The sequence below is a fragment of the Triplophysa dalaica genome, chromosome 20 (assembly GCF_015846415.1).
Source record: "Triplophysa dalaica isolate WHDGS20190420 chromosome 20, ASM1584641v1, whole genome shotgun sequence".
NCBI classification, from domain to species: Eukaryota; Metazoa; Chordata; class Actinopteri; order Cypriniformes; family Nemacheilidae; genus Triplophysa; species Triplophysa dalaica.
The window spans coordinates 19,457,737-19,478,177 of NC_079561.1; the positions used below are offsets into that span (position 1 = coordinate 19,457,737).

Genomic DNA, 20,441 nt, shown 5'->3' on the forward strand with positions numbered 1-20,441 from the left:
TTTCATTTTTGGGGGGAATTATCACTTTAAAGACTTGAATTCATACAAAATTGAACATTTTAATGTTATGGTTTCAGTTTCAACAGTGGTTTCTTCTGTGACAAACAAAAGTAGATTTGGGTTAAAATGTCAGTGTTTCTACATATTGAACAAGAAACAAATTTATATCAAAGTTTATAGATCAACATCATTCAGAATATCCTATGAACTAATTTTGTATTTCATGAACGGTAACTATACAGATCAGAGAGAATAGCAAGAGTGCACAATAGCAAAGAATCACAATGTTTGTTGTGTTCGTCATTTGTATGTAAATGTAAAAACTATACAGACACGTTTTAAGATTCGGTCCTGCTTGTTTTCTTGTCACTGTATAAAATATACAAGCATGTGACAACGTTGAGCCGTTGGTCATTTTAATTTTTTGTAAGTAAATCATCGTACAACAAGTTGTCGAAAATACGACTGAAACGCATAAACATTAAGACATAACTTAATAAAAAAGTCTACAATGACACAACTTCCAAAGACGCATCTCGGCTACGGGTCTTCCATGCGTTAGGTGTCGCTGTTGAGGTGCAGCAGCTCGTGTGTGTCACGACAGAGGAAGAACTCAGCTGTTGTTGTTGATGTGGCTCACGGACGGATGTGAAACATGGTGTAAAATAAACAAATTAAAACATTAAATTGAGTGCAGGAATACAGACAGACAACATGTTCAAGAGCTGGACCTCGTGGCTGGGAGCGGAGTCCGTCAATGAAGACAAACCGGAAGCGACAGAGGAGCAAAACAACACAGGTGATCAGACAGAAGATCATACGCAACAGGCCCAAGGCCTCAGCGGTGAGATATATATATATACAAACACAACACGATATATGTTGATTTATTACTGTATGAGGAAGTGTGATATGACGTTAATGTCTAAATAACTACACAGAGTGACGGGTGTATCAGGCTCAAGTCAGACATTTACCACATGAAATATGCTACAGTATTTATATACTATAATTACTATAGTATTCTGTAGTATTAACTCTTTTAAATGAAGGAACTGTTATAAAATTAAATACATGATTATCATTCCGTACCACAATCTTACACCATCACTACTGATCAATGGTGGGGGGGTTAGTGATGGTCAACATGACTTAATATAACTAAACTCAATTATTTAAGATTTGACGTCTGTTTGACAGCCAGCACTTGACTCATACTTCACTTAAACTTGCATATTATATATACCTTTATATAAATAATTTATATGTAATATTGTGAACCCCGTATTGTGTAATATCTTGAATCATGAATCATTGCACCCTTATGATGTTTGCAAGAAATATAACAAACAGTGCTTCTCTGATGGTTGATTTCAGAGTCATTGATTCACGTTATTTTGTCTTATAACATGTTGGTCTTGCCAGGCTTCATTTTGAACTTTGCGAGTACTGCGACTAAAAAGATCTCAGAGTCTGTGGTGGAGACAGCGCACACTATTAAGAAAACGGTGGAGGAAAGCAACATCGATGGCATCATCGACAAGGTATGGCTTCATCTATTACAGCTGAATTGATGCAAAAATGCAGTTTATAGTGTAATGTTAAAATCTTTTCTCTGAGTCATCAGTTTTTCATGCATAGAGAAATTGGGGGCAGCACATTGGGTTCAGAACGACTCGCACACGAAGGACTCATTTGAACCGATACATTTAAACTATTGAACTTTTCAGTCACTAGCGAAAATAATAGATCATTCAATTGTTGATTAAGTTAACCACAGAGAATGCAAGATGTGAATGAGCTTTGATCATTTAGTAAGACTAGTTAATTCAGTTTGCTATTGTGGGCTGACTAATTAGAAAAGCTTTATTTGATTAAACTTTACTTTATTTATTTTGATTAAAGAAATACATCTCTGTTTGGTTGATTAAAACTCATTGTTTATAATAGTTTTATTCAACTTAACAATTGTCATTTTCATCTAATTTTATTAGAACTTTTAATGTCACTTTGGTTAAGCCACTTTAAGGAACGGTAGTATATGTGTGTACAAGATCAGGGTGGCACCACCTCCGCCTCAATTTGATCATTTGTTTTCACATTTCTTCTTCAGACCATTCTGGGAGATTTTCAAAAAGAACAGGAAAAATTTGTCCTAGAGAAGAATGCAAAGAAAACAGGTATGGAAATGATATCACTGATTTTGTGCTGTTTGGAAATAAATGATAATTTTCTACAAACACACCTCTTAACCTTCTTTGTTTAGACACAGCGGTGCCGCCCTGGGTCGGATACAACGAGGAGGAAACCATCCAGCAGCAGATTCTCGCATTATCAGCTGTAAGTTTTACACCGCTGACATTCACTCAATCTTCACTCAACAGTGTACAAGAAGTGAAACAAAGTCTCTTTTATTTCTTTTCAATCAGGACAAGAGGAACTTTCTGCGTGACCCTCCGGCCGGCGTACAGTACCATTTTGACTTCGATCACATGTTCCCCGTTGCCTTGGTGATGTTACAGGAAGATGAACTGCTCAACAGAATGCGCTTTGACCTCGTCCCAAAACAGTGCGTGAAACCGATATTAAATCTGCACATTCAACTGATAATCAAAGTAAAATAGAATAGACTACAAAAATAATACAGATTTTTTACATTAAACAAAACATTCAAATTTGATGATTCTTGTTCCTCGGCATAATGTGAAAATGCTTTTACTTTTATATTATTGGCAAAAAATTCATATTCATTTTACATCATAGCTTTTCTTTGATCAACATTTTAATACCTGTAAAATTTATCTTGATCCACTCTTAAGTGAATTAATTTATTTATTAAATCTTTATTGCTATAGGTATAAAAGTGCATGTTAATTGAGCACAGAGGTGTGTAAGAGTGTGTGTCTATGTTGATCAGGGTGAAGGAGGATGTGTTCTGGAGGAATTATTTCTACCGTGTATCTCTGATAAAACAGTCGGCTCAGCTCACAGCATTAGCAGCTCAGCAGCAGGCGGCAGAGAAAAGAGAAGAGACGGGATCCACCCCGCTCAAAGACACCAGCTCAGGTACGTCACAAAAACACCTGAAAACGTTTTCATCTGAAATCTATGAATTGGTCAGGCTCTGTAAATAGGTTTGTTTAAAAGACATTAATTCAGTTTCCCTCTTCACAGAGTCCACTATTAGACCAAAAACACCTCCTGTGGCCATCAACACTAAACCCAAATCTAATGAGGTATCACACTAACCCTCAGATTTGCATTATCATCACCGGTTTCATTCAAGACATGCTTACACTGTGTGATTTTAGCAGGAAGAAGAGGAGATCTCCACCAGTCCTGGAGTTTCAGAGTTTGTGAGTGACGCGTTTGACACCTGTGACATCAACCAGGAGGACCTGAGGAAAGAGATGGAGCAGCTGGTGCTCGATAAAGACAAGCGCTCCCCACAGGACGGTGAGTTTGGACACCCACAAGACATCTTACTTTAATACATTTCTGGACTTAATGTGATCAATTCATCATCGCTCTTTATTTCAAATGAAAATCCAATTTTTATGCTTTGAGTCTGATCTCTCTCTGTGTTAGATGAGACAGCAGATTGGGAGAAGGAGCTCCAGCAGGAGCTGCAGGAATACGAGGTGGTCGTCGACCCTGAAAATCGAGACGATAACTGGGACCGTGAGATTGAGGAAATGCTGCAGGCAGATTAAAAAACGTGATAGCGCCCACGGTGTGGAGGATTCACTGACACGCTGCCGAGCGTGAATGAAGGACCAGCGAGAAATTCTGCACATTCATTCGGGACAGTTTTGAGGGCCAACATCTCAACGCTGGCTGCAAACATGATCTACTCTTTCATAAATCTGAATGAGCAGAGTTATCATGATATCCAATACGGAAGTTTTCTGCTTCAAATAAACAAGAATGAAGCGTGATTATTTAGCGGTAGAGGGCTTCTGTGGCCTGCCAACAGTCACTAAAGAACCTTTGAATCGGTTTATCTTTCCTTTCCTACCCTTCCATAAATACCCATTCAGGTATAAAAGAAAATCAGCAGTTATAATATTATTTTCAGCTGTAAGCAAATACACAGAGTCTATATAAACCTGTTTCTATTTCTCTGTAGGCCTCAAATGTTTGATTAAATGTTTCTTTACTCTCATTCCTGGCATCTCTCAATAGTTTTTATTGATGTCAATTGAGTGTCTGTATCCTATGGTTTGGGATTTAGAGAAAGTTTGCTCACGTTGTCCAAAATAAAATTCCATGTATGTTTATTCAAATGTTTACACGTTCAGGTGAGATGTTAAATATAACTAGTGGTGGGCATAGATTAATTTTTTTAATCTAGATTAATTCCAAAATTAATCTAGATTAATCTAGATTAAAATGGCTCATTTGAATTCTGCCGAAGGCATTCAGAATATGTGTGCTACCCAAATAATGACTAAAAGTAAGTCTTTGAGAACGGGTTTCTCAAGCCAGGTGGCGCATTAGACCAGGGGCTCATCTCCTGTTTCCAAAATGCATCACAAACTGCTTGAGAAAGCTGTTCTACTATGATAATTGGTGATCAAAATTAAATTATGTTCAATAAGATGAACGTGTGTTTACTTCCGCATTAGCTAAGGGATGATTTGCGTTTAGGTGGTACTTGAGACTGGAAGGGCTACTACAGTACATCTACATTTAGTCATTTAGCAGACGCTTTTATCCAAAGCGACTTACAAAGAGTGAGGGAGCAACAAGCGATATGTCATACAGGAGCCATAATACATTAGATCTCAATACAAAGTTACTGGTTTCAACTAAAGCTAGACCACTACCTGTTGAGAGAAAGTGTTTTTTTTAAACCAATTCCGCATTGCACAAGGTGCAAACAACCTTAGTCTTGTCGATGTTTCTATTGGGAAGCTTCTTAAAAATTAATATTCCCTGAAGCAAACCCGGCGGCTTCATAGCTGCATCCATGTTAGCACGTCACGTTTGATGCGGTAATTTCACAGTAACGTTATGTTGTGTTCAGACTAAACGCGAATGGCGTGTCAAGCGCGAGTGATTTATATGTTAATGCAAAGACACTATAGACCTACTTGCTGCGCGAATCGCGCGAATGAAGCCCTGGTTATGAGATGATGAGGCGGCTTCTGCTTCCGCGAATGACACGTATCATGCGAGTTGAAAAATCTCGTTCTCGCCCGGTACAGTGCAGTTAAGCTGGTATACATCCGCGCTAAAATATCAAGGTGAAAGTCATCATAGCTTGAGTAGTATAGACCCAGCTCCCAACCCAACTTTGAGAATAGATTAACGGCGACATTTTTTTTATCGCGCGATAAGAGTCTCACTGCGTTAACGCGTTAACGGCCCACCACTAAATATAACTTTTATTTTTATTTCAACCTTGTCTGTTTTCTTTCAAGACGAATAATCATGATTCCATAGCCATTAATAAAAATAAAATTCTTGTCTTTATTCTTGTCGTATTTACTGTTTCAGACTCAGGTCAATATACACTTTTAAATTAATTTGTGCGCACTTGGTATTACTTGCTGGAGTGCGTCTGTAGACAGCGTCACATGAGGTTGCCTGGAGTATCTTTGACTTAAGTGACGACAGGTGTTAAAGGAAATGTTAGGCGGAAGCCCTCATATGGAGATGAACTGGGTGTGTTTTATGCAAATGACTAAACTTGTGCACGCGGACGCTCTTTAAGAATACTCCACATTCACTTACATTAGGACGAGGTTAAGAACTCATTCATGTGCCTACACATAATATGGTGTGAATTAGGCGGGAAGTTTTCGTGAGAAGTTCAAATGTGTGTATAAATACGATAAATCTTCGCAATTATTAGTAAATGAGACCCAATGAGCTCAAATATATTTAACAACAGAAGCCCTAAGGTTTATGTAATGGTGTGTCTGAGTTTGCAATTTATTAGTGTTTAAAAATACGTATGTGAGTTATTATACGGTATGCCTGCTTGTTTATATTGTCTACCTAGTATTTTAATGTTATTTACGCACATAGACGTTATTTAAAGTTTTGTCTGTGTGTATGTTTGTAAGAGGTCATTCATATATTCTCCTTGAGCATGTCGCTGTGCACGTAGACGTGATGACGTCCTTCGGGTTGCCAGATATTTTATGTCTGGGATGAAAACACCACAGTTACATTTCAACAACGTCACATCATACAAAGTGTAGTTTTCAGTGGCAGAAGCATGTGAACTTATGTAAGTGATGTCACAATATATGCACATAAACACTGTAGTTATATATTTGTAATATACATGTTGTAATATACATATTAAGTTGTTTTGTCGTGTTTATTTCATTTTTTATTTTATTGTACTGTACGTGTAGTGTTAAAGAGAGTTTACATTTTATTGTTGTGTTTTTATTGGGCGCCTGATGTTGAGGGTTCTGTTTTAATTTATTTTTCTGTGTGGTTAAATCATTTTAGTTAGTTTTGTTTCATTGTGTCTGTCGTGTTATAAATGTAATTTCATCTTGTTTTGTGGGCGTGTTGTTCTGTTGAGGAGGAGTTTCTGTGCTGAGGATCTGGCAGCTCTGAGGTCAGACCGCGCTGGCGCTGCGAATGGAGGGACGATGGCTCTGTTTCCCGATGAGGTGGATGTTTTTACAGGACCACACTGGCGCATGAAGCAGCTGGTGGGACTTTACAGTGACAAGGTTCGAGTCTGATTTACATTTGATTATATATTTTACCCTCTGAACGGGTGGTGAGGGGTTTTCGGTTGTATTTGAGCAGAGCTAACGTTAGCCAGACGGCTAATACACACAGACTGTGTGTTATAATGCCAATGCCTGGTCTTAGATCAGCACAAAACGCTTGATTCAACGTTGATTTAATACGATATAAAAGTTAATACAAACCTTGAAGGTTATAAACAGAGATTTTGAGGGTACATGTAAATATCTGATATCTGTTACCTACATATCGATGTAAACAACGTTGTATTTCATCCATATTTGTATAATATAGGCTAATAGACAGAGACTATTAGAGTTTTATATGAATATCTGTTATGTTAATTTAATTCTGATATTATATCTGTAAAAAAATAATTTATTTTATATTATATAAAAACTCTAACCCATTCATGTGAACTGTGGAAATGTATTGCAACCTTTGCAATGTATTTAATATTTTTTTAAGCAAAATATACTTCTGAACACTTCTCTGTCAGGTTTAATATATATTTGTTGTATTTTTATATAGCATAATAGCACTTCCTAAACCCGCTAACACTTATTTGGTGTAAAAACAATGTGCCACAAAGAGAAGATCTATATAATCAGATCATGTTTTGACTTGCTTTAAACTGTTAACTGTGCTTCACATGCTGAGTTTCATGACATTGAACTAAAATAAAAGCCTTTAATTTAATAAAGTGAAAAATTAAGATGATTCAGTCAGTGTGATAATCACCTAAACAGGTTTTACATGGAGATTATTGTTATTATTTTAATAGCCTTTGGTTGGCTGGAGTCTGATTTCTGCATCTGATCAGACAGAAGCTTTAAACAACCGACTGGATCAGATGTTCGGGTCTGTGCATCACACACCCTGATTATGTTAAACACAAACTCGTGTGTGTATTTGTGCGTGTGGCGTGTGCGTTTGTTTGACCTTGTTATTTGTTAGTTCAGTAGTTTTTGCTGTGTGTGTCGTGCATATAAGCTTCTTATAACATATGACATATATCCAGCATTACAAAATGATATATCATTACAATAAACAGGTTGTTACACCTCTGTCCTAGTGTTATTATGTCATATAATGGACAGATTCATTTGTCTTGTATAGGTAAGAGATTTCATAAACATGTTTTCTTCACATGTGCCGAACAGGTCTTACACAAAAGTGATACAGATGTTTTTTAGGAGCATATTTGTGTGTCACAAAGACATTGTTTTTGAAAGCATTTAATATATTTTAACAATAACTTAAAATTATATATTTAATAAAACGTCTTTTCTAATATTCACATTGTAGCTTTACAGTAAAACACTGCGAAACGAATAGACAATAAATATAGAGATGGTAAGAAATAACATTTTATGTAATCTAATATTTGCAACAATGTACGCAAAATGGTTAAAAGCACTACAGAAATAATACATTTAATTGAAACATTTTGAATGTAAAAATCGTTATTTGCAGTACAATTTATTTCATGATAAAAAAATCTGTTTTTTTGTGTCTTTACTGTTTGCTCTGTGTTTTTTGTAATGCTGCTCTGCAACAACCCAAAACTGTGGAATTGTTGTAGGACTACATTTACTACATACATACATACATGCATAAATGACATGATAAGAGTTACAAACATAAAAGCTCATAAAAATCTACAGGATATATGATGGGCAAACATGCGATGGATCACTGTCCGTAATTGTTGTTGTTTAAAGTCTGGTTTATTATCCTGTCGTATTTTCATATTGTTATGTGTTTCCACCGACAGCTGTCAAAGACCAACTTCTCCAACATCAGAGATTTCCGATCATTCCTGCAGTCGCTGCTCGCCACCTTCAAAGAGTTTAAGATGCACGAGCAGATCGAGAACGAATGCATCATGGATCTGCTGCAGCAGCGCAGTCAGACGGTTTATCATGTGCACGCTGACAACAAACTGTCTGAGATGCTGACGCTCTTCGAGAAGGGACTGCGCAGTGTCAAGGTGTGTGTGTGTGTGTAGGTTTCACTGTATTTCATATGACACAGACACCGGTTATTACAGACGTTGTGGACATTTAGTATCTGACCCAAGTGTTCATTAGACCTGACGTCACACAAATCACCTCTATGCTCATCTGTGTCTCCAGTCCAACCTCAATATTTCCAAAAATGACTTCTTTATAACACTTGGTTTGGTTGTAACATTATTCACTTATCAACAAGATAGTATTGATCCGTTTCATCCATCCCGGTGAATGACCGTCTGTCCGTGACATTACATGGATGTTACCTAATCATTACAGACAGGTGTTGTTTTGTTAGTGATGATGTCATCATGTGAACATGCTAAATTTCTGTTGTGTGTCTGATGTCAGAGCGAGCATGAGCAGCTGAATTACGCTCGGCAGCTGAAGGAGCGACTGGAGGCGTTCACACAAGATTTCCTTCCTCACATGAAGGAGGAAGAGGAGGTGAGACTGATGTCATCAGGCACGGACACACAAACGGAGAATGGAGAGATTTCACACTTTAATTGTTTATATGAATGTCATGTGTGTTCAGGTGTATCAGCCCATGCTGATGGAGTATTTCTCATATGACGAGCTGAAGGCCATAAAGAGGCAGGTGATGTTACAGCACAGCAGTACTCAATCCTGGAGCTCAGCCGCTGACGTGCTGAAGGGTTTGAACCTGTGGACTCAGGCCGAGGCGCTGCACAAGGCCTTCAAATACTCTGATCACGAGAAGACCGAAGATGGTGAGACCGGCAGAGTGCTTTCTGACATCTTTACCTTTCTTAATGTCATGTGTTTCTAGATGAAACAGAAGATTACTACGGAGACTTTTACTTAGAAACTTTAATAATAATTACGATGCTATAGAATCTGATCCAGGTCAGTCCTACAATTCTCATCAGGGCTTCAGGTGATCTCTGAAAACACAGCAATGCGAAACATTTGCAATAAAGAAAAGATCAAAGTTTCAGGATGAGAGAGGCGTATGATGTTTTTCATGTTCGTTTGAATCCATTTACTCTTTTAGTTTTGACCTGCTAGCGTCGTGATGTCAGATTATTTCTCAACATCCTTCCGTATAAAAAGGATGTAGCCTGATGCAAATCTTAAGTTTCCCCCTCACTGACAGTAAACCGTTCGACTTCAGTAGCCTCCAGGAGACATCTGAACATCATCTTGTGGTTTGTTTTATCGTGTGTCATGTGTAGATCATTCTGTTGTGTGTTTTCTTCAGAGCGGGACGGCGAGCGCGTGTCTATCTTTGCTCTGCCTCAAGAGGTTGTATTGAGGGTTTTTCGGTATCTGGGTCCAGAGGATCTCTGTCGCTGTGGGCAGGTGTGCAGCACGTGGGCGCAGGTGGTAAAGACGGGCTCGCTCTGGAGACACCTGTATCCCGTCCGCTGGGCTCGAAGTGCGTTAAACGGAGAAGACTCTTTTAACAAGCTGTCGTCTCCAAACACTCAAACTCTTTGTTTTCAGGTGATTATTATTGCGGTCCGCCGAAAGATCTGGACCAGGAGCCGGATGAGGATTTGGTAAAGGGCCTCCAGGAAGAAGGACGGGCCTATCAAGAATGGGACGAGGATGCAGACGTTGATGAATCAGGTGAGGCCCTGCCCCCATCCTCTACACTTCCCATGATCCTCTGGGGCTTTACTTACCTGTGTGTGTCTCTGCTGTGTGTTTAGAGGAGGCATCTGAGGGCTGTCCCGCTATTAGTGCGGTTCAGAGAGAGAAGACACTGCTCAACGGAATGATCCAGAACCTTCTGCCCACTGTCGGCCCATCTGTGCGCTCTCTCAGTCTGGCCTATAGCTCGGCCGTCTCCAGTAAGATGGTGCGTATTTCATGTTAATTTCAAAATCTAGTAAAACAAGGTCCTCTCTCGCCTCTGTTTACGGGGTTAGACAAATCATCTGCTCTGTTTAGTTTAAGTATGATCATTTTTTTCTTATAATCATAACTGGACTAAGCACTAGATGTCGCCAGATGCATTGTTATAAAGCCTTATGATAAAATATATGATCATACTTTTTGTGCTCTAGTGTTAACCTTAATGTTTAATCTTTTTATATAAAATGAAATGCATTGATGTAGAATTTATAGAAATGTTTTAATTATTTGTTTGTTTATTTCATTATAAAATACTTCAAAGGAAGCAGGGGAAACGTTTAGTCGGCTCATGTTATGATGTTAAACGGTTAAAAAATGGAGTATTTAATGGTAACATAATGTTTTTCTCCTCTCAGGTGCGACAGATTCTCAGTTTTTGCCCAAATCTGACTCACCTGGACCTCACACAGACTGACGTGTCTGACTCCGCCTTTGACAGGTGAGCTGCACTGAAGATTATATTGAAACTATTTTCACACTTCACATGATTCTGATGTGTTTTTAATATAGTTTACTGAGAGTGACTGGTCACACTGTCATTTAGCAAGTGATGAAGTAAAATCCACATCAGATGCCATAATATTAACAATATTTTGTAAACTTAGAAAAACTATAAATTAATATTTTTTTATGAATTGGATATAGCGTTAAAAAGGTCTTGGTGATGAATTACATGTTTTGTTGTTTTATTCTTCTAGCTGGGCGGAGTTTGGGGCGTGTCGTTCTTTGAAGCACCTCGATCTGTCGGGCTGTGATAAAATCACCGACCGCACGTTGAAGATTCTGTCCTTGGGGTTGGGCGACCTAACGGCCCACGCAAACTCCAGCAGAAGCAAGTGGCTCAAAGCCCCGCCCTTTCCAATCAAACTTCAGGAAGAGCACTCCCTTCCACCAATGGGACGCAGCTGCCAGGAGCTGATTTTCAAACGGAGGCCCGGTGGGCGTGGCTTGGGATGTGGCCCCATTCACGTGTGGGTTCTGGATCCAGCAGAACCAGCCGACATCGAGGACGCTGCTGATTGGAGCAGACGAGGAGGTGTGGTGTCCCAGGAAAGTGGGCCTGGGAGTGTTTTCGAGGTGCAGGGAGGGGGCAGGTCTTGCTGCTGCAGGAGGAGCCAGAGGCGGAGCTTCAGGACTGGTTTTAGCTCCTCCCACTGGCAATACAGTTCTGTTGGAGAAGCCCGTTGTGGTCACTCCACCTGCTGTACCTCTGATATGGCTCTCTGGACTGTGAGAGAGCAGTGTGACTCGCCGGCCGCAGGAGGCGCTGTTGATTTTTGGACTAAATGCTCGTTTGAGGGCAACTCTTGTCCCGAGCGTCACAATAGGACTGACAAATCAGGAGCCTCTCGGGCGTTGGGGTTCCTCAGCCTGTCTGGATGCTGTCAGATCACAGACCTCGGCCTGAGGTACAGAATCATTCTGTTCACTTTTCCTCTCTCTCCCCTGACGGGAAGGTTAAACTACACAAATTTTTTACTAGATGCAATCATGAGATCTTGTCGTTACTTCTCAGCAAAAGTCATATTTTTTTAATGCCGCAGTTTTGCTGTGAATAGGAGGAGACTTGTTTCTTGTTTCATGTTTCATGTGTTGTTATCGTGTTTGTTTAAATGTTAAAAGTTACAGATTACAGTTTGATGTGGTCTTTAGACTGCGCTTAAAAACAACTTGTAAACATTTGCTTTTGTTCTACACACAGTAACCTTGAAATAACTAAAATGCATATAATATTTAAATGCTTGAAAAGGTTCATGAGAATAGGTCATTTGTGTTGTTTATTACTGAAAATTTTATCTTATGTGATGGATTTTGAGATTCAATTTTTCATTTCTAATTCGGAAATGAATGATTTTATTGCCACTATATTTGATTTTGAACAAAAGGACAAACGTGGACACGGCCTCACTTAATCAATATTTCAGATTTATGCAAAATGTTCTTTACATTATGGAGGATCATTTTAGGTAGAAAACACAAAAAGGCCAGTCGCTAGGTTTGCACAGGCAGAGTTACATGTTTAATTTAACTGATTTAGCATTATTTAACAGTGTTGTACATTTACATTTATGCATTTGGCAGACGCTGTTATCCAAAGCAACTTACATTGCATTTATCCTATACATTTTACATAGGTATGTGCAATCCCCTGGGATCGAACCCACAACCTTGCGTTGTTAACACAATGCTCTTACCACTGAGCTACAGGAATATATTAACACAGATATGAAGATATCACCAGACCGTGATCTGTGTTTGTGTGCACACACAGGTGTCTCTCGCAGCGAGGTGGTCTTCCTCAACTGGAGCATCTGAATCTCTCTGGCTGTCTGCTCATCACAGGGGCGGGGCTACACGAGCTTGTGTCTGTTTGCCCCGCCCTCAACATGGAGCACTTCTACTACTGTGACAACATTAATGGTAACACACACAAACCACTGCTTTTCATCACCTGATCATATCTATCGTACCTGTGTTATTTCTATCTGTATGTGTGTTTTAATACGTGTAATGCACAAAAATTGCTCATGTGATGTTCAAACCCAACGTCAAAGTGTGACGGCATCTTGGTAAGTAAAGGGTTGGGGGGTAGTGGGATTAAACATCAACACTTAAAGTTAACAAAAGTGTCTGTGTGACATGGTACATAAATAGAAATATTATTTTGTTGTTTTGTTTGTGGGTTTGAGGGCCTGTCATGAATCCAGGGCGGTTTTATGAAGTAATTCTCTCTTTCTTTCTCTTTCGGCAGGTCCGCATGCAGACACGGCCAGTGGATGTCAGAACTTGCAGTGTGGCTTCAGAGCCTGCTGCCGGTCTGGAGAATAATCTGCTTTCCCCTCTCTCTCTCACATTTTTCATCCATTTGCACTTTAATTAAGAGGTCGGATGCTCTGACTCAACAATGTTTCCCTAAATTCGAGACGTTTCTATAGCAAGACAAATTTGTCTTTGTAAGCGTATTGCAGCTGCTTTGAGGTATTCTGAAGGAACTATACAGTGTATATTTGTAAATAATTCCTCCTGGTGGTCAGAAAGAGAAAGTGTGAGTGCTTTAAAATTAGATTCAACATTGTGTTTATTTTTTCCTTCTTTTATTACCCTGCTGAATATTTCACATGTACACTCACAGTCTGTGTAACTCAACCTGACGTTTCTAATCAACCACGTATTTTAGTTTTGAAGAAAAAATCACACGGTTTGGGTTCTCGCGTTCTCGAGCGTGTTCAGATGTTTGATGCAGGAATACTGTATGGTTGCCAGATAATTGGATTTAGATTTCTTGTCTGATGTCAGCAGGGTAAAGCTTTGACTGGTTAACAGTTTTGTTTGGGTTGTCGTGGCTAGAATATTCTCCTATATTCTTTATTCTTTTTCATGGGTTTTAGGTGCTGCATGGTCTGATTCTCTTAGTTCTGATCATTAAAAACATGTTGCAAACATCATGCGTGTGGAGATTTTTTTTAATGCAAATTCAATACAAGTTTATTTATATAGCGCTTTTCACAATGTGCATTGTTCCAAAGCAGCTTTACCGGGGCAAACAGGAAAAACAGAAAAGATAAAACACAGCACAGTGCATGGTGTTTATAGAATGAGCAAGATCATTCTAATAAATAATATCTAATTAATAAATAAATGCAGTCTCCCGGTGAGCAAGCCAACACTGCCCTGCTGTGGCGAGGAATTCAAACTCCAATGATTGATTAATGGAGAAAAAAAACATGGGAGAAACCAGGCTCAGCCGGGAGGGCCAGATCCCCTCTGACGTGTCATAGCTGCACTCAGTGACCCCGACCAAAAGCCACCGAGCAAATATCCACGAGAAAGAGGGAGAGCCCACCATCTGCAACCCAGAAAGTCCCACTCGCCAAAAACCGTGCAGGTTCATCCCGGTCCCACTCCACGATCGACACCAGAAAACAGGAACAACCAGGCAAAATAGTAATGGCATGTTGTAACTTTATTCCTCTGTTGTCTGACATCGACCATAAAACAAGACCAAACCGAACTCACACAACCCCAGCAGATCAATCCCCACAACCAACGAGCCCCCCCACTCCCAACAACCTCAAATCAGGGCCACTGAATGCAGCTATAACTTCAAACTGCTGACATGTGATGTAAGTTTAGCATTAAATACCAAGTATTGTAACTTCAGTATTAATTTGACAAGTAGTCCGTCTTTGCTCTTGGTTGGGGATGTAGTGGTCTGAGCTGGGATGGTCCGATGGTCGTATTTCTCTTGGCTGGTGGTGGAATTGCCTTAGATGGAGCTGGGATGGTCAGTCAGTCTGCATCTGTAGCTGGCGTAATCTCTAGGTGGGGATGGTCATATGTCGATCATCTGGACCTGGCGCAATTTCTTCCTACCTCAGGATAGGCATCGTGAAGCGAAGGCAGAAAGAGAATAATTAGCGTAGCTGCTGTTCATTAACTATGCATTAAGTGAAAGCTTGGGTGAAATGATGTGTCTTTAATCTAGATTTAAATTGGGAGAGTGTGTCTGACCCTCGAATAGTATCAGGAAGGCTATTCCAGATTTAAGGTGCTACGTATGAGAAAGCTCGACACCCTTTGGTGGATTTTGTTATTCTAGGTATTGTCAAAAGTCCTAAGTTTTGAGATCTTAGAGAGCGTGATGGGTTGTAACGTGATAAAAGCTCGGTTAAGTAAGTAGGTGCTTAACTGTTCAGGGCTTTGTAAGTAATTAAAATAATTTTAAAATCAATACGATACTTAATGGGTAGCCAGTGAAGCGATGATAAAACTGGGGTTATGTGATCGTATTTTCTTGATCTGGTAGGAGTGCCACAATTTCGAATATTTCTCTGCACACTCTCGGAAATAAAGGTGCTACACAGTATTCATAGTTTTCTTCTCAAGTCTCAATCATAAATCTGCTCATACGCACCATGTTATGATGCGAAACACCAGGTTGACATTGAATTTCATTGATGACATTTCTTTTGTACGCACGTTTACACTTCTAACTGGCTCCATCGACAAGACTTTAAAGTTGATTTGGATAAAAGTATCTGCTAATGGAATAAACGTGACTGTCATACTTTACATCAAATACTCCTTGTTTAAAAAAGTCTTTGTGTGAATGAGACTATAGCTGGTGTTTCAATGTTTTTGTCTTGGGTTGTATCAACTCTGCTTTTATTGTGTGTAAAGCTTTTTTGTAGTAAATAAGAATAAGGTAAATTTGGTTCTGAGCGAAGAAAAAAGCGAGTAATAGATAACAGAATTGTCAGTTTGAAGTAAACTAATAATTTAATGTTAACTCGCATCAGGAAATGTTGAGCCACTACCTTAAAACAAACATAAAACAACAAATGAAATGCAGCAAGTTATTCTCGAAATGTTTTTCTAAAATGCCATGTTAACAACAGAAACAACAGATGTTTTGTATTGCTTTGCTTTCTTTTTAGAGTCACGCATCAATTGAACATTGCATTTATGTTTTGCTGGGCACCGGATGGCATCATCTTTGCCTTGATTTATAAATCGTACTTTTTGTTTTTTTGCGGCGTTGTGCTAAATTATGGCCCAGAAAACACCAGCCAGGATCCCTGAAAGAGGCCGAAGCCTGGATAAAGGGGTTGTGTGAAGTGGTTGTGGACTCTGTGTAAGAGCGTCATGGTGTCTGTGATGCTGTAGAATGACAGAAGTCCTGCCCTGTAGTCCAGATACACGCCGATCCTGTGAGACACGGCTCCTGTCATCTCAGTCTCTGTGTTATCATGCACCAGCGCACATCTGGATTCAGAACAGTCCAAACTCCATGAGTCTCTGTTGTATCCGAATCCGCTGTCATCCCCGTCTCCAGTTCTCTTGATGTCTTTGTAAGCCACCGCAATGTCCACCCCGTACAGACCCCTCCAGATCACCTCCCAGTAACAGCGTCCTGTCAAACCCTCTCTGGTCAGCACCTGCGCCCACCATTGGAAACGCTCGGGATGTTCCGGGTAAGACTGAGATTCTGTACTGCACGCCACAGCTCGGTTCTGATCGGTTAGACCAAGATTCCTGTGAGCCGTGTTTGGATCCAGACTCAGAGGAACCAGAACTGATGAGAGTGGAGACAAAAAAAGAGCTCAGTTTTGCTTCAATCATCAGGGTAAGAACAGCCTGGAGCTTGTTTTGTACTTTAGTTATAGCGAGTCTTTCTTAGTGGAGCATAAAATAATTTATTTTGAGAAATGTTTTGTGTTCTTAAAATGGAAGTTGGAGTTCAGTGTTGTTTGATAATATACATTCTTCAAAATATCTACGTTATTTGTGTTCTGAACAAGTAGGAAACTCATGCAGGTTTGACATGACATGAGGATGAAGAAATGATGAAAGAATTTCCATTTTTGTATGAAACATCCCTTTAAATGGATAGACACGTCCTTTACTGTACATTTAGGAAATTATCAGATGATTTTCCTCATTTCCACACAAAAAAGAACAAAATTGTTTTTTATTTCTTTCATGTGATCTTATTTGTGGACCATGGAACATTTTTAGTAGAAGCCAAAAATACATTGTATTGGTCAAAATTATAAAAAAATATTTAATGCCCAAAATAATTAGAATATTAAGTAAAGATCATGTTCCAAGAATGTAGTTTGTAAATTTCCTACCGCAAATCTATCAAAACTTTATTTTTGTGAGTGGGTGGCCTGCTTCAGTGCCTCTGATTAAAAACTTAAAAGGCAATTTTGCTTATTTTGCACTCTCAGACAACAGAGTCTTAAACAGTTATATCTCCCGTCAGATATTGTCATATCCTAACAAACCACACATCAATATAAAGCTTATTTATTCAGCTTTCAGATTATGTAAACACTTCGATTTCGAATAATTGATCCGTTTTGTTGTCAGGTCACATTTGTGAAGTTTCTGTGTGTCAATAGAATGACTTACATTGTAGAAAGTCTTCTCTGGTCTTGGGTTCAGAGGGCAGCAGGATTTGATCTCTTTTCACTGTACAGACAGATGCGAATTTGTTATGTGTATGTCTTCATACAATGTTTATGGAATATGACCAAAAATGGTTCATCTTGAAGTGTTTATAAAGGCCGAATCCATCATGTCTACCTGCAGAGTTTATCCGTCTGATTTCCAGTGTCCATATGTCTCGTGTTTGTTGCGTAAATGAGGTGAGAGATTTAATGACCTCACCAAAAGAGAACTGAGGGTTAATGGTCTGACTGGAGAAGTCTTCACGCTGAGAAGACAAGACCTTCTGGAAGACAAGACCACAAGAGCAGGATCACCATGCTGTTAGTATTTGAACAGACGTACCTTCTCAATTGTGTTTCTTAACATGGATGTTTTTTTTCTAAATTGTTAGGGAGGAATAAAAAGAGAATCAAATGAGAGTGTAATTGTTGAAACCTGTAAGTAAAATAATCTGGATTTGTTGAGAAATGTTCATATTAATATCTATAATAATATTGACTTTGCAGACTTGACAAATCAGAGCTGAGTTCGACACACTGTTGACATCTCTTCTCAAAAGACAATTGTCAGATTTCTGACTCTTTTCCTCTCTGTGAATCAAGTGTTACCTGGAGGTAAGAGACGTGATGTTCAGTGTCTGAAAGCCGTCTCAGCTCTGAATCTTCCCACTTTAGTTCAGAGATCTTCTCCTCCAGACCTTCTACGTGTTGTTGGATTTGGTTCATCTCAGCTCTCATGTGATTCTGGATCAGCGTCATGACCTCTGTGTGACTCCTCTGGATAAAGTCTATCAGTTCTGTGAAGATTCGCTCTCCCGCTTCTTCTGTGGCTTCACTCAGGTTCTGTTTGCAGACATTTAAATCACATCATTTCACATCTCACACCCTTTACCTTCTTGTTTTATTCTTGGCTTGTTTAATAAGCATGAAACCTAAGCCTCACCCCTGAGAGTTCACAAACCGTGTGAATCGGGATACGAGAACTGTCGTTTAAGATCTAAAAAATCATACATTTTACAAACTTTACTCCTAAACCCCAAACTTGCCATGAGAATATCCGCAGCCCTCTTGACATCATTCAGTTCAGTCTCTCGATCTTTGACCTTCTTCACGGTTTCTTCCAGGTGCGTCTGGAAATATAATTCATTTTCAGTTTTTTATACATTTTAAATCTGTGATTTTTTTATATATCTTTAGGATATGATTTAATTCAAATTTTATGAGATGGATAATTTGTATTAATTTATAGAATTATTTAATACAATCAATAATGATGCCACGCATCCCTGGTGTGAAAGCTGATGGTACACATTGATCAGTCACTTTATCAAACTGATATGAATTGACCGGAGATGTGTTATCTGTGTCTTGTGTGCGAGCTGAATACATTGAGGATTGTATAACTCTTGTATGCGACATTTGCATTGTCTGTCACAACACTTTCATTGCGCCTTTGTTCTGGAGAGGATGATGCAGACTTGTAGAGCAGCTTTTACTCTGTCAGAAGATAATGTATTACTACAATGGTCGTGAAAAGCATCTTCATAAAATTAACTGGGAACCAAACCGGTTCATTGACTTTCCAAGCAGCTGTGAGAAAACCAGGTTGTTGAGCTACATTCTCACATGTGAACCAGTGCTTGTGTTTCACTCACATGTCAAGGTTTTTCTGCTGTTAAATGTAAAAACCCACTTGAGGCTGTGTGATGGAGCGATTTACCTCCAAAGGCTTTTTATAAGGGTCCAAAGAGTTTAATTTGATGCAACACACAAACTGAGTTCAAGACATCAAAGTATTTCTAAATGTTCAACTAAATAAAAAACGATTTCAAACAGGAGGTTTATTTTCAAAACAAGACCAGTTTTCAATAACATTTCTGTTACATTTTTTTGTAGCCGCTCACCTGTTTCTCTGCTCTACCTGAGGCGACTGACACCACATCGTGACCCTTGTGTTCATCCAGAAGACACAGAAAACAAACACACATCTGATCCGAGCGACAGTACACCTCCAGAGGTCTGTCATGCCGAGAGCACGTCTGTGTTTCACATGTTCTCAGATCAGTAATAAAATGAGCGTCACAGCGCGAGGCCAAACATCCCTGACAGGACTTCAAAGCTTTCGCTTTTCTAACAGCGCATGCGTCACACTCCCCATCTGCACCTTCTGTCTCACATTCATCCGTCTGCAGATCTGTCCTCTCCAATCTCTCTATGACTGAAGCTACGGACCGATCCGGGTCTGCTCTCTCCAGACTCTCGGGTTGATCCGGATCAGTCTCAGATGTGGATGTGTGTTCACACTGAGGGCAGATGTTGATCTGAGGGTCCTGGAGGCAACCCGGACACACGGGTGGGTGCGGCTCCTGTTCCATTTGCAGAGTTAAGACCTCAAATTAAAGAGATTCAAGAAACACAAGCTGTTTAGTTTCGATTCTTCATCGGTTTGTGTGTGTGAGGGGTGGGCGGGGCACTTTGATGACACTCAGTGGGCGTGGCTTTGCGTGTCTCGACTCTTCATTGGTGTATGTGAGGGGTGGGCGGGGCTATATGATAGAGGGGTGGGCGAGGCTTTGTGTGTTTTGATTCTTCATCATTAGCTTGTTCGACTTGATGCGGCGCCGCAAGATCCGACAGGCGGATGACATCAAAGTACCGCGAGAGCTGTTAGAAAAACTATCAAAAGTTTGGTTCTAATGGATCTCGCGGTACTGTGATGTCATCCGTCTGTCGGATCTTGCGGCACCGAAGACACTCAGTGGGCGTGGCTTTGCGTGTCTAAAGTAAGAGAGAGAGACACCCAGTTGTCTGTCAGTGATAATTGTGTGTATTTTTAGGCTAAATTAATATAAATATTCGGAGTAAA

The 20,441-nt window shown here is 39.6% G+C and overlaps 3 protein-coding genes across 5 annotated transcripts; 2 read left to right on the top strand and 1 right to left on the bottom strand.

The window, feature by feature from the left end:
- Positions 1 to 591: 591 nt before the first annotated feature.
- Positions 592 to 4,165, top strand: syap1 (synapse associated protein 1). Of its 3 annotated transcripts, none has more exons than XM_056732420.1 (9): positions 592 to 844; positions 1,426 to 1,544; positions 2,114 to 2,180; positions 2,267 to 2,340; positions 2,430 to 2,569; positions 2,918 to 3,066; positions 3,175 to 3,236; positions 3,312 to 3,456; positions 3,589 to 4,165. In XM_056732420.1, exons 1-9 carry the CDS (start codon positions 715 to 717, stop codon positions 3,711 to 3,713), a joined length of 1,011 nt encoding a protein of 336 aa, XP_056588398.1. In that variant the 5' UTR covers positions 592 to 714; the 3' UTR covers positions 3,714 to 4,165. The 3 variants fall into 3 exon arrangements, with proteins under 3 accessions (XP_056588398.1, XP_056588399.1, XP_056588400.1); XM_056732421.1 differs by having other exon boundaries at positions 3,315 to 3,456; XM_056732422.1 differs by having other exon boundaries at positions 592 to 799.
- Positions 4,166 to 6,577: 2,412 nt separating this feature from the next.
- fbxl5 (F-box and leucine-rich repeat protein 5) lies at positions 6,578 to 14,063 on the top strand. The gene is made up of 11 exons (XM_056732370.1): positions 6,578 to 6,701; positions 8,498 to 8,713; positions 9,087 to 9,182; positions 9,274 to 9,469; positions 9,961 to 10,137; positions 10,206 to 10,331; positions 10,415 to 10,563; positions 10,976 to 11,058; positions 11,318 to 12,028; positions 12,892 to 13,040; positions 13,372 to 14,063. The coding sequence occupies exons 1-11, from the start codon at positions 6,618 to 6,620 to the stop codon at positions 13,446 to 13,448; spliced, it is 2,064 nt and encodes a 687-aa protein (XP_056588348.1). The 5' UTR covers positions 6,578 to 6,617; the 3' UTR covers positions 13,449 to 14,063.
- A 1,810-nt stretch (positions 14,064 to 15,873) lies between these two features.
- On the bottom strand, positions 15,874 to 20,004 carry ftr92 (finTRIM family, member 92). The gene is made up of 6 exons (XM_056732388.1): positions 19,480 to 20,004; positions 18,622 to 18,705; positions 18,185 to 18,418; positions 17,712 to 17,859; positions 17,538 to 17,597; positions 15,874 to 16,695 (listed from the first exon to the last, which is right to left on the bottom strand). The coding sequence occupies exons 1-6, from the start codon at positions 19,948 to 19,950 to the stop codon at positions 16,169 to 16,171; spliced, it is 1,524 nt and encodes a 507-aa protein (XP_056588366.1). The 5' UTR covers positions 19,951 to 20,004; the 3' UTR covers positions 15,874 to 16,168.
- Positions 20,005 to 20,441: the final 437 nt, after the last annotated feature.

Coding starts and splice junctions, on each gene's coding strand:
- syap1 (XM_056732420.1), top strand. CDS start 715: ATGTTCAAGAGCTGGACCTCGTGGCTGGGAGCGGAGTCCGTCAATGAA. Junction 2,181..2,266: donor GAAGAATGCAAAGAAAACAG/GTATGGAAATGA, acceptor TTCTTTGTTTAG/ACACAGCGGTGCCGCCCTGG. Junction 3,457..3,588: donor CAAGCGCTCCCCACAGGACG/GTGAGTTTGGAC, acceptor TCTCTGTGTTAG/ATGAGACAGCAGATTGGGAG.
- fbxl5 (XM_056732370.1), top strand. CDS start 6,618: ATGGCTCTGTTTCCCGATGAGGTGGATGTTTTTACAGGACCACACTGG. Junction 10,138..10,205: donor TCCCGTCCGCTGGGCTCGAA/GTGCGTTAAACG, acceptor CTTTGTTTTCAG/GTGATTATTATTGCGGTCCG. Junction 12,029..12,891: donor ATCACAGACCTCGGCCTGAG/GTACAGAATCAT, acceptor GTGCACACACAG/GTGTCTCTCGCAGCGAGGTG.
- ftr92 (XM_056732388.1), bottom strand. CDS start 19,950: ATGGAACAGGAGCCGCACCCACCCGTGTGTCCGGGTTGCCTCCAGGAC. Junction 17,598..17,711: donor CAGACGGATAAACTCTGCAG/GTAGACATGATG, acceptor CTGTCTGTACAG/TGAAAAGAGATCAAATCCTG. Junction 16,696..17,537: donor CAGAGAAGACTTTCTACAAT/GTAAGTCATTCT, acceptor CACTCTCATCAG/TTCTGGTTCCTCTGAGTCTG.